This window comes from Hippocampus bargibanti, linkage group LG06, assembly GCF_051943395.1.
Source record: "Hippocampus bargibanti isolate YZ-2025 linkage group LG06, ASM5194339v1, whole genome shotgun sequence".
In the NCBI taxonomy this organism is placed as follows: domain Eukaryota; kingdom Metazoa; phylum Chordata; class Actinopteri; order Syngnathiformes; family Syngnathidae; genus Hippocampus; species Hippocampus bargibanti.
Genome location: NC_142739.1, coordinates 13636645 through 13648777, shown reverse-complemented (window position 1 = coordinate 13648777; position 12133 = coordinate 13636645). Strand labels below are relative to the sequence as shown.

Genomic DNA, 12133 nt, shown 5'->3' with positions numbered 1-12133 from the left:
CTGCTGGACTTCCTGACGGGGAGACCACAGGCAGTCAGAGTTGGCGACAACACTTCCAGCACCATCACGCTGAACACAGGGGCCCCCCAGGGGTGTGTGCTGAGCCCCCTCCTTTTCACTCTGCTCACGCACGACTGCTCACCATCATCACCTAGCTCCAACCTCTTCATAAAGTTTGCAGATGACACGACTGTGGTGGGCCTCATCAACAACGACGAGGAGACAGCCTACAGGGACGAGGTCAGCCGCCTGGCCACGTGGTGCAAGGACAACAATCTCCGTCTGAATGTGGAGAAGACGAAGGAGATTGTTGTGGACTTCAGGAGAGTGCGCCCCCAGCATGCGCCACTAACCATCGACGGTGCTGCAGTGGAGAGAGTGAGCAGCACCAAGTTCCTGGGAGTGCACATATCCGAAGACCTGTCCTGGAGCCACAACACGGCATCAATGGCCAAGAGAGCCCACCAGCGCCTGTACTTCCTCCGCAAGCTCAAAAGAGTTGGAGCCCCGACCCCCATCACGACCTCCTTCTACCGCGGTACCATAGAGAGCATCCTGACCAGCTGTATCACTGTGTGGTACGGCTCCTGCACCGTGTCCTGCCGTAAGACTCTGCAGCGCATCGTGAGGACAGCTGAGAAGATCATCGGTGTCTCTCTCCCCCCCCTTCAGGACATCTACAACACCCGCCTCACCCGCAGAGCCATCCGGATCGCTGGCGATCCCACCCACCCCTCCCACAGCCTCTTCAGCCTGCTGCCATCGGGTCGGAGACTGCGGAGTCTCCGAGCCAAGACCAGCAGGCTCAAGGACAGTTTCTGCCACCAGGCAGTCCGGAGACTCAACTCCCTCCCAGCCCTGCCCAGCCTGCCCCTTCCCACTGCCACACTCACCGAACTCTGAGTACACGCTACATGCTGTACGATCATCCTGAACTCTATTTTTTTGTTATTTCTTATTAGACAAGACCTCACTTCAACCCTTTCTAGTTGTTTGTTTTTGCAATTACGACATTACGTCACTTTATGTACGTCACTTCCTCACTTTACATATGTCACTACCTCACTTTACATATGTCACTGCCTCACTTTCCAGACGACACTACCTCACTTTACATACAGAAATTACATGTACTGTTTGTTGTCAATTGTATGTCTTTTTTAGCCACGTTATAAGTGCCTTGCATGTCTTGCACGCTGGGTCCGAGAGGACATTAATTTCATCTGTGCTGTATGTCATGCATATTAGCATATTTGACAATAAAGCTGACTTTGACTTTGACTTTTACCTTGTTACGTGTAACGCTTCCATCACACTCCACCACCAAAACACCCCATACTATCAACTTTCGTAACATCAAAGGCACTTGCTTGCTTCATTGTTCGCCTTATTATTTCTGGACCCAAGGTCCTCTCCTGATGAACTGGTTTCCCGCTACAACTCGGATCTCAACTACATTCTCAACACGCTCGCTCCTGTCAAATCCCGTTCTGTTTTACATACTCGTTCTGCACCCTGGTTCAACGCTCATCTCCGCTCCATGAAATCAAAAACACGCCAGCTTGAAAGACTTTATTGGAGAACCAGACTCACTGTTCACAAAGATATGTACACTGCTCAACGGACAGTACCGAGAGCTTTGAAAGGTGCTTAAAATGAAATATTATAATAATAATAATAATTATTATTATTATTATTATTATTGTTATTAAGTTCATACATTTGCCTGTTCTGTAGCCATAAGGGCACACAAGCCAGTGTCTTCTTGTGCCAGTCCCAAACCCTGATAAATACTGAGGATTGTGTCAGAAAGGGCATCCCATCGTGGTGAGACGGGCAGAGGGCAAAACAAACTGGCGAATCAAACCTCTGAAGATGGACACTGATTTGCTGTGGCAACCCCGAGAAGGGAAAACCCGAAAGGAAAAGAAGAAGAATTATGATGCTAATCGTGTGCAGGTCCACCTGAAATAATAATATGCACATGGAAGTGTGTCGTGACACACATGATAGTCTGCTATCACCCACTCCCCCACTTAAGTATTTTGGGGATGCATATTATAGCCTGAATGGTTATTCCTCCACCCACTTGCACACGAAGATCCACACTGAACAACACACTCAACTCTCTCAAGAGAGGGAGAGAAAGAGACAGAGAGAGAGAGAGAGAGAGCTAGAGAGCTAGAGAGAGAGAGAGAGAAGAGAATCATCATAGATAGATAGATAGATAGATAGACAGAGATATAGAAAGAGATAGAGAGGGAGATAGAGATAGACAGAGATGGGATAGATAGAGAGAGAGAGAGAGAGAGATATAGATATATATATATATATATATATATATATATATATATATATATATATATATATATATATATATATATATATATATATATATATATATATATATATATATATATATATATATATATAGAGAGAGAGAGAGAGATATAGAGAGATAGGGGGAGAGACAGAGAGATAGAGAAGAGAATCATCATAGATAGATAGATAGAGAGACAGAGAATGTGCCTCAGGGATGGCAGGTTTTGAATTTGGGACACATCGTCAGTAGTGTGCCAAAGAATCATTGGGTGTTTCGGCCTTTTAATCACTAGACACCCTCATCGATGGTGGCCAGCGACAGGTTGATCACGCCTGCGCTTGTGTCCCATGCCCAATTAGATGTTCAGAAGCTGGTCGGGGGGGTTGGGGTCTTAGGTTGCTGACCTATGAGCCCAACAAGGGTCCTTCCTCTTCATCCAGAGCCAGTGGCTGCTTCTTTCTGCCGCTTCAGAGAGTGACTTAACTGTGTGCCGCAGAGCCTGTCCATGGATACCCAGGTCTTTTAGCAGCCTGATGGTGGAGGAAGCCACAGACCCTCTGCATCCAACTTCAATTGGATATACTTTGGTTTTCCATCCCCGCTGTTGCGCCTCCACTGCGAGTTCTGTGTAGCGCAGCTTCTTGCGCTCATAGGCCTCTTCAACAGAGTTTTCCCACGGGACTGTGAGTTCTGCGATGTAGACAGCCTTGAGTGACGAGGACCAGAGCACCAAGTCTGGTCTGAGGGTGGTGGCTGCAATCTCCGCTGGGAAAACCGATTGCTGGCCAATGTCAACCCGCATCTCCCAATCGCGGGCCCCGGATAGCTGTCCAACTTCTGGTTTAGCAGTAGGATGGTTGGGCTTTTCCTGTCCCTCTCGGATGAAGGTCAATGGTGCTGTGCTGGACGTGGTGGCTCGCATTGGCAAGGAGTTGATGGTATTCCTCTTGCTCTCAAGGACAACTGCCAAACTCTTTAGGACCTGGTTGTGCCTCCAGGTGTAGCGGCCTTGTCTGAGGCTGGTCTTACAACCGGTCAGGATGTGTTTGAGAGTTCCTGGCGTTCGACAGAGGTCACAGGTTGGATCTTCGCCATACCATTGGTGGAGGTTTTTTGGAGATGGGAGCACGTCATTGATAGCTCTGATGATGAAGCTAATGTTGCTTGCCTCCATTTCCCAGAGATCCTTTCAGTTGAGCCTTCTCTTCTCCAGGCCTTCCCACCTCATCCATTGTCCCTGCTTGGCAAGAGAGACAGCCCGTGCAGTTCTTTCAGCTTCCTCTTGGCGGCGCACCTCTGCTATCACCATAAGGATTATGGGGCCTTGGTCGTTACTTGCTGGGATGTTGGTGATATCCAAAGTTTAACAACACATATTTTTATTTTTTCCCTGCTTCTTGGCCGAGCTGGAAAGCTGCTTTAAAAGGCATTTGCAGGGGGCTTCCCATTTCATCCCTGCAATCCTCCCACCCCCATACGTGATGGCGCAACAGAAAAAGCAATTACACAATTTGTATTTTTCAGTCAATCTGCTGAGTTGTATGTGCACAGAAGTGAAAAGTAGGATGTCTGTCATGCTAAGGGAAGGAAGCAGGGAAAGGGAGGAATTAGAAATATGTGTTTTGATGTATTAGAGTAACGTTGGCCAATTGCTAACTCACAGGGCAAATTATTTTCAGTCTTGCAAGTTTATAACTTTATCCCATAGTTCAATTATCACCAGACACCAGTCACCAAAGACGAGAGGAGGAGAGGCAGAGAGGTGTGGAGAAGGGTAATTACCAGAGCCATGTGTGACACATGCTGTAGATAGCGCTCTGCTGACCATCAACCCGTAAAGCTAGCTACAATCCGTCCTTACTCACGCCATTATCGGATATATCTTTCTCTATAACCGCTTTTCTGCTAAAAAGATGGGTAGTGGAAGAGTCATCAAAGTTGGGATGAAAAAACACATCAGTGGTTTTTTTTCCTCCATGTGAAGAATTGTAGAAGAACTGGATTCTGGCAGAAAGTGTGTCTATAAAATTGAACTTTCTTTTGTTTTGTTTTACAACACAAAAAATATAGGTTTTTTTTTTCCTACAGTCTCTAATTGTATCATTGCAGTGTTTGTATATGTGTGGGCGAGACTCAAAAAACATTTTTATTTGACATAAAAAGAAACAGCAATTTGCTGTAAAGAATAGAGAAAACAGTCTTGGTGGACTTATCCGGGTAGCGAAACCCATAGAGTGGAAGGTTACTTAAATTTCATCTGCACGTTGTTTTTTTTTTTGATTGATTTCTCATTTTATTGATGCCCTTTTGACTTTTTTTAACTTTTGATTCTTGATCAGTGTTTTTTTTCATCATTTTCATGATGTTTTTCACCATCATTTAGAACAACATGAACATTTAAATTCATTCATGTAGTATCCCAGGTTCTTCAAGGTATGCTGTTGGGATGAAGTACAGAGCATTTTACAACCATCCATTCTGTGTCACTTCTTCTGATCAGGGTTGTGGGCATGCTGTCGCCTACCACAGCTCATTTTGGAAAAAAAAAATGCTGTGCCCCCTGGACTGGTCGGCAATCAATTAGATTTAAAAATAAATCACATATGGATAAGAATAATTACACGACCCTTTCTGAAATAATGTGTAGAAGCAAGCAAGAAATTCATATTCGATCAAAATTCGTTGGCAGGAATAAATGATATGACTGCTTTCTGAATGTCGTGCATGGGATTTACTCAAATGTCATGCGTACGAAATGCTTTCCTTCAACACGTAAAGTATTTTCCTTGTGCAATCTGGGACACATCACACTGGGGCTCAGGTAATGTATGTACTTCCTGACTGCTAAAGAAGCATCGCCTGCCACAGGAAGTGCTACAACATTTCTACACGACTGTCATCGAATCCATCCTGTGTTCTTCCATCACCGTTTGGTTCGGGGCCGCCACAAAAATGGACAAAATCCGATTTTCAGCGGACAGTTAGGACTGCGGAAAAAATAATTGGCACTGCCCTACCCACTCTCGAGGACTTGCACACTGCAAGAATCCAAACTAGAGCGCAGAAAATCCTACTGGACCCTCTGCACCCTGCCCACCACCTTTTCCAGCTACTCCCCTCAGGCAGGCGTTACCGATCCAGGCGCACCAAATCCATCAGACATTTAAACAGCTTCTTCCCCCAAGCCATTAACTATTTAAACAGTAACCCAAATAGAACCGTATACAGTGAGACCTCAGTTTATGAACACCTTATTTTACGAACTTTTCGTCTTACGAACGTCAAATTTATGAAAATTAAACCTTGAAATATGCACTACTTTTCGCGATACACACCCACCACGGCTGGCGGAGTGCTCTTTGGATCTGGCGGATTTATTCCGCGTCCGTGGAATCATTGGACTCGCGCCTTTTGTTGTAATAAAATCTCTGCCAGCACCTACGGGACTCGAAGTGGATGCAGATGACATCGAGAAGCTTGTTGCTGTCCATAATGAGGACCTCAACACAGAGGATTTGATTTGTGCAGGCTTTTATTGAACAGTTCCATCCAGAAAAGGCTATGAGAATCATCAACATGACGAATGATAATGTGATGCCTCAGTTTCGAAAGACCTTACAAGTCAGAAAGCAACAGGTGCCAATTAAGAGCCATCACAAATGTAAATAAAGTGACTTTATTATACAGTGCAGTGTATTTCTTTCATTACAATACAATAGCACATTTATTATACATAGAATAATGTATGTTGTGTGTAGTTTTAAGGCTTATTTAGTTGAAAAGTATATTTTATGGAAACCTGGGAACGGATTATTCCCATTTTAATGGTTTCCTATGGGAATGTTGTTTTTGCCATACACACTTTTTGGCTTACACACTCTGTCTGGGAACCAATTCAGTTGAGGTCTCACTGTAGTGCCTCTTTACAATTTTTTGATGATGATAGTAGTGCAGCGTGTTCTACCGGAAACAAATTCCTTGTGTGTTCTACATGCAATAAAGATGATTCTGATTCTGAATAACTCCGACCTGTGCCTCTTTCTTGTATATGAGCTCCACTGTGAACTCAACAATAACAGAGGGAGCAGTTCCTTAAAGTGCACCCACATCCTAAGTATCTCCTGCGGGATATTGCATAACGACATGACAAAGTTCGCTCACTAAATGGCCCAAATGTGAGTTAGTCGTGCATATGTGTTGTAACACGTGTATGTTACATAAAATATATAACAAGTTATTGACATCTAGAGGATTTTGTAATACCCACGAAGAATTATGCATGTTTTTCTATGATCTTCTTGAGGCCTTTTGAGCGCCACCTGGTGGATCGCTGGCTCCCTGTGGATGTATACATTGGAGGAAAGGAGCATGCCGTCATGCATTTGTACTACGCACGCTTCCTCTGTCACTTCTGCAAGGACCAGGGGCTTGTGGCCCACAGGTATGTTTTGTATGATCTGGGACAGCTCAATTACTGTGCAGATAATTTGTCTATACATCAATGTGCCATCCATTTCTTTTTGCAGGGAACCTTTCAAAAAGCTACTTGTCCAGGGTCTGATCAAAGGCCAGACTTTCCGAAGAGCAGACAGTGGCCAATATCTAAAGAGAGAAGAGATAGACTTCACAGGTGTAATTTTGTCAGATAAAACTGCTCAAAAATAATATGAGAGATGGAATCTCAAAAGCAGCAAGGATAAGTGTGGTATTTTTCTTTTTTTATTTGTTGCAGTGTTCATTGCAAAGAGGTACTTGCACATCAGCCATGATCCTCTGAATAGATCTGTTTGTAGAGATTGTAGCAGTGACGTGCAGTCAGGGGACCAGGTGAGGCCATGCCTCACCTGTCATCATGGAAATATCAGATGAAAAAATAAATTAAACAGTTATATTTATTTAGTGATTTGTACTTTAAAGTTCTTTTCCATTTAATTTCACAATTTTTTGACTTTTTTTCAAAATTGCTGAATTTTCACATTTACCGTTCAAATACTAAGTAGAGACGAACGGTGAGGCAGCAGCCGGCTGAGCCTCACCATGGATTGCGCAATGACTATGGGAACTGTGCTGGCTTGCTCTCCAGTAAGAGCGCATTGCTGTCCCTCTGCATATCGCTATTAAAGTCACTTTTAGTATATGAACTAAATTTCTACAGTTTAGCTGGTGTATATGTGACGGGTGTCACAACAGTGACTGTCTTGAGCTCCACAATGCTGCCGTCTTAATGATACCAGACGCGTGGATGTGTCTTTTTATTTCTTTTATTTCTGCAACACAGTATGGCAGAAGGGATGGGTGAAGTCGCATGGGTTTCGTCTTGTGATAAACATAAGTCTCGTCCTAGTTGTTCTGAAAACTATGGGCGGGACTTGGTGCCACACTGTGCACCGTTGCGTCACTTCCGTCATAATTTAATAATCTTAGTGCACAACTCCGTTACATACACCCCCCTTAAATTATGCAGAAGTGAGGCAATTAAGTAGGCAGCCGTCAGCAAGTGCTCTCATGAGCCTTTTTTTTTTTTTTTTTTTTTTTTTTGCTTTTTTGTTGTTGTTTTTGTCTTGTTTTGTGTTTTCTTTTGTCACTTTGTGTTGTTGGGCGTCGTGTGGAATGGATACGGATTGTTTTTCAGCATTTTTGACCATGACATTCATCAAGGAGGAGACTGTGCTGAGCGGTTGCGCCTTTTCGGGAGCGTGAATACACCAGTACTGTTTTTGAATGGGAGGAATGTCGGTGCCATTCGACTGCCATCGCTGGACACCAAAGGGGCCATTGTGCTTTTTTGCGCCTGTAATGGGCAGCATCTTCACAGCCCCGCTTTGTTCAGCGGAAAGGTCGGTGCTGTTGGTCAGTCTGCGGTTGGATGGATGCATGGCTTGAGGAGCCCGCGACAAGAAGAAAGCAGCGTCAGCGCCGAGCGCCGATGCGTATGTGGAACTGTTGCGGCTTGGAATGGAAGCAGATGTATGTGGGACAGGAGATGTGAGACAATCTCTTTTCGTCAATGGATGCTACAGCTGTGTGTTTGCTTTCAATATTTAGCTTGTAGTCGACGCGCACGTTCCACCATGATGTCCCTGATCCACTGGTGGAAAGATGCTTTGATCCTCTCCTCTTTCATCTAGAACTGCTTCATGTCATCACAAAGAGGGTACAGCAAGTCTTGAAGAATGAATGACTCTCTGTGTCTTTGTGTTGTCATATTTGTTATTTAGTTTCTTTTGTTGTTCTTTTGACTTCAAGACGGCGCCGCGAGAGTGGCTGCCTTTCCAGCAGCTCATGTATTTCTTTTTTCTACTTTCATGCCTTTCATCACTTTGCTGCTGTGAAATGTAAATTTCTCCACTGCGAGACTAATAAAGGCAAATCCAATCCAATCCAACATACATACGGAAGACAATAGAAAGACCAACAGGCAAAATAGACAAGGTTATCGGGCAAGGATGTACAAGAATGCTGTCTTATTGTCACTCATCTGACCAACTACGTCAGGTGACTGGAGTAAGGGACCTGTCGCCGGTGTATCAGTGGTCTGTGCGCTCGTCGTATATGCAGTCCACTGGGTCTGGGAAGGAACTCTGTCCCCACTAACATAAGTGGCCTCAGCTTGAACATGCCCATTCCCCTCTGTACAAACTAAATCACTGCAACACTGTATGGCAGAAGGGATGGGTGAAGTCGCATGGGTTTCGTCTTGTGAAACTATGGACGGGACTTGGTGCCACACTGTGCGCCGTTGCGTCACTTCTGTCATAATTTAATAATCTTAGTGCACAACTCCGTTACATATATACTGTCGAGTCACTTTACATTATAAATACTGTATGACAGTGTTTATTTTATTTTATTTTTTATCAAAACTGTGCATAGGTGAGGCACACAGTTCTCCTGCCTCATGACAGGCGCTGGTGATTACAGAATCTTCTTGCGCCTCCTCGGCTGCAGAATGATAGAATTAGTGAGGGCAAGCTACAGTAAACAGTTAGCAAGTTAAGTGCAACCATCCAGTCATTTTTTGTGTTGCTTGGCTTTATTTTCAGAATGGAGGATTACATATCTAAATTGAAAGAAATGAGAGACTTTTAAAACTGAAGAAAGACATGGAAGGCTTCTACAAAGAAGTTATCGATGCGTGCCGCTCCTTCTTCAGAAGGAGCGCCGCATGGACTGCATTTATAAGTAAAGGTAACACGATAACGGTTTTTTTTTTTTTTTGATGCTACAGTTTGTATAAAGAATGCTGACATGACATTTTAAACAAAACACGTTAACTGTTGCAAATAAATCAAATCGTGAATAAGCTACTCTGTAGAGTTCATACATTTATAAATCTGACTCTGATGATGTCAGTGCCTCACTAGCCATGAACCTCACCGCACGTCACTGGATTGTAGCCAGTGTCAATACAGGGTCAAGCATTCACACGAATGCATTTATACCTTGTTGATGTGTTATTGTGCGAATGCACGCTTTATTTCAGTTTTTCTTCCGGCCCTTATTTTGAGATGCAAGTACTTCTATGTAATTCATCCGATTCGCAGCATAACCATTTCAGCATATTCCAGAAACAAACATGCCTTGCAAGCCATTATTTTTCTCATTGTAATAATTCAGTTTTGCTCAAATATTATGTTTTGAACCACAACTTGATCGTCAATTCTCAAACCATTCAACAACAGATTTTCATTTTTTTCAATTTACGCACTTTTAATCAGTATCTAGTATTTAATCAGTAATACACACTTTTAATCAGAATCAGAAGAAGAAGAGGAGAAGAATCATCTTTGTTGCCAAGTATGTAGAACACAAGGAATTTGTTTCCGGTAGAACACGCTGCCTGAAACTTCCTTTGTCCTAAAATTCTACATTTTCACAACCAAATTTGTTCATAAAAACCTTGACATTACCTCTTCAATCCTAGTTATACATTTGACAAAGCGGATTAATATTTTCTTTCACATTTGAAATTCAAATCTTTCACATTTAATTTGCCATGCTAATGATTTTCAACATGCAAATTCCCCCAGAATATTACATTCATTCCCCGTCCCCATCATTTAATGACTTCATATCATTCAATATCTTTCCATGTCGTTCCACATCAAACCATTCAACATCAACAAGAACTCCTCTATTTTTTCCATTCAGCATTTTGGCATTCACATGCAATTTGGCCAGAAATGGCCATGTGTAATTATTATTTTTATTTTTATTTTTATTTGCTATATTACAAAGTACACTATTTGTATGTTTTGCAAATAACCACAATTCATCAATCATTTTCTGTGCCTCTGCACATTCTTTTTATCGGTATTGTATCGGGAATCACACCAGAAAAGTGACATGTTTTGTGGGCATGTATCAACATTGTCATATACAATATCCAAAGGAGTAGCAATTGTCCCCCCCCCCAAAAAAAGAGAGGGGGGGGGGGGTATATTCCTGTCAATTTGAAATTGTTCAGCTCAAAAAAGGCTAATATTGACAACAGAGAAATAGCTGTGTTGTCACTGACCTTTTTCTCTTCCTGCCTGTGTTAGAAAAGGAGCCAGTGGCATTAGGAGGCAGAAGCGTGGAAGTGACTTGGGAGAAAATGAGCAAATCTAAACACAATGGTCTGGACCCGCAAGAGGTGGTGCAGCACTACGGTGTGGACACAGTGCGGCTCTACATCCTTTATGCCGCACCACCGGAACAGGACATCCTCTGGAATCTTAAAAGTGAGATCTGCGATATTCCTGTTGGTTTTAGAGTCAGTTGGTGGATATTTGTTTGTTTTCTACCAAATGAAAGTAATTCTGACCCCACCCCAGAGGATGCTCTTCCTGGGGTCTTGCGCTGGCAGTCTAGAGTGTGGCAGCTTGTCACCAAGCTGCGACATGCTCGGGAAGTTGGTGACGCCCCGAACACCTCTTTGCTGCAAAAGAAGGAGCTGGCAGAGTCAAATAAGATCTGGGAGAACAAAAACTACGCAATTCAGGAGGTAGTGATGATATCTTGCGATGCTGCTCTTGCAATATTTTTCACCAGGTGGGGGCAGTAAATAGCCTGATTTCTAAGTTTCAATTTATCATGTCCAACCTTCATTGCATTTACCCACTGCTTCCCTCACCTTGGTCTGTTTTGACTTTGAGTCCCCCACAAGAATAGTTATCATGCTAACATGATAAGACAGGATGAATATGCCCATCATTACATTCCAGTGCATCCATTCTAAATGTAAACCCCTCGAGTATAAAGGAGGTGGAGGACTGGCTAGAAATTGATTTCAAACCTATTCAGTCGCTCCCACACTTTATAAATAGATGTCCATTCCTGCCAGGTTGGATTTTCTTTCTCCACCTAACAAGGCTGCAGCTTTTATAGGATATTAGGCGTGTTAGCCTTAAATTGTTTTAAAAGAAGATAACAAAACCTTAATTTGTGTCTTACAATAGAGAAATTCCCAATTTACAACAGCAAAAATATGAAAGGGAAAAGTAGAATAAAAAACATCAAGAAATATAAATTATGTAGATATCTTTTTATTTTTTATTTTTTTTAAATTCATCCTTTGGAAAATAAGCTTCAGTGATCAGCCTATACTTCCCTCAGACCCTTCCTCAAAGGGATTTCTCCTCCCAATGGGCGAAGGTGGGAAATATTGACCGATTCAAAGCACAGTATCTTCAGTTGTCTGTAATAGGCTTTAGGTGTGCATCCTTAACTCTTTCACTGCCAGACATGTGCAAAAATGTGTCCACTCCAGTGCCAGGATTTTTGTCATTTTCACTCAAATTCCAGGACCCACAGAATATTGAGTTTTAG

The 12133-nt window shown here is 42.9% G+C and overlaps 1 protein-coding gene across 2 annotated transcripts in view; it reads left to right on the top strand.

Annotated features, from left to right (window-relative positions):
* lars2 (leucyl-tRNA synthetase 2, mitochondrial) overlaps positions 1 to 12133 on the top strand; it is a 57443-nt gene that overhangs the window by 31080 nt on the left and 14230 nt on the right. Inside the window, exons 14-17 of one of the 2 annotated variants that reach the window (XM_088999028.1) lie at positions 6627 to 6764; positions 6850 to 6955; positions 10872 to 11046; positions 11140 to 11309. In XM_088999028.1, the coding sequence (XP_088855154.1) occupies positions 6627 to 6764; positions 6850 to 6955; positions 10872 to 11046; positions 11140 to 11309 (589 nt within the window). Of the gene's footprint in view, positions 1 to 6626; positions 6765 to 6849; positions 6956 to 10866; positions 11047 to 11139; positions 11310 to 12133 lie in introns of both variants that reach the window. The other variant, XM_088999027.1, reaches the window with a different exon arrangement.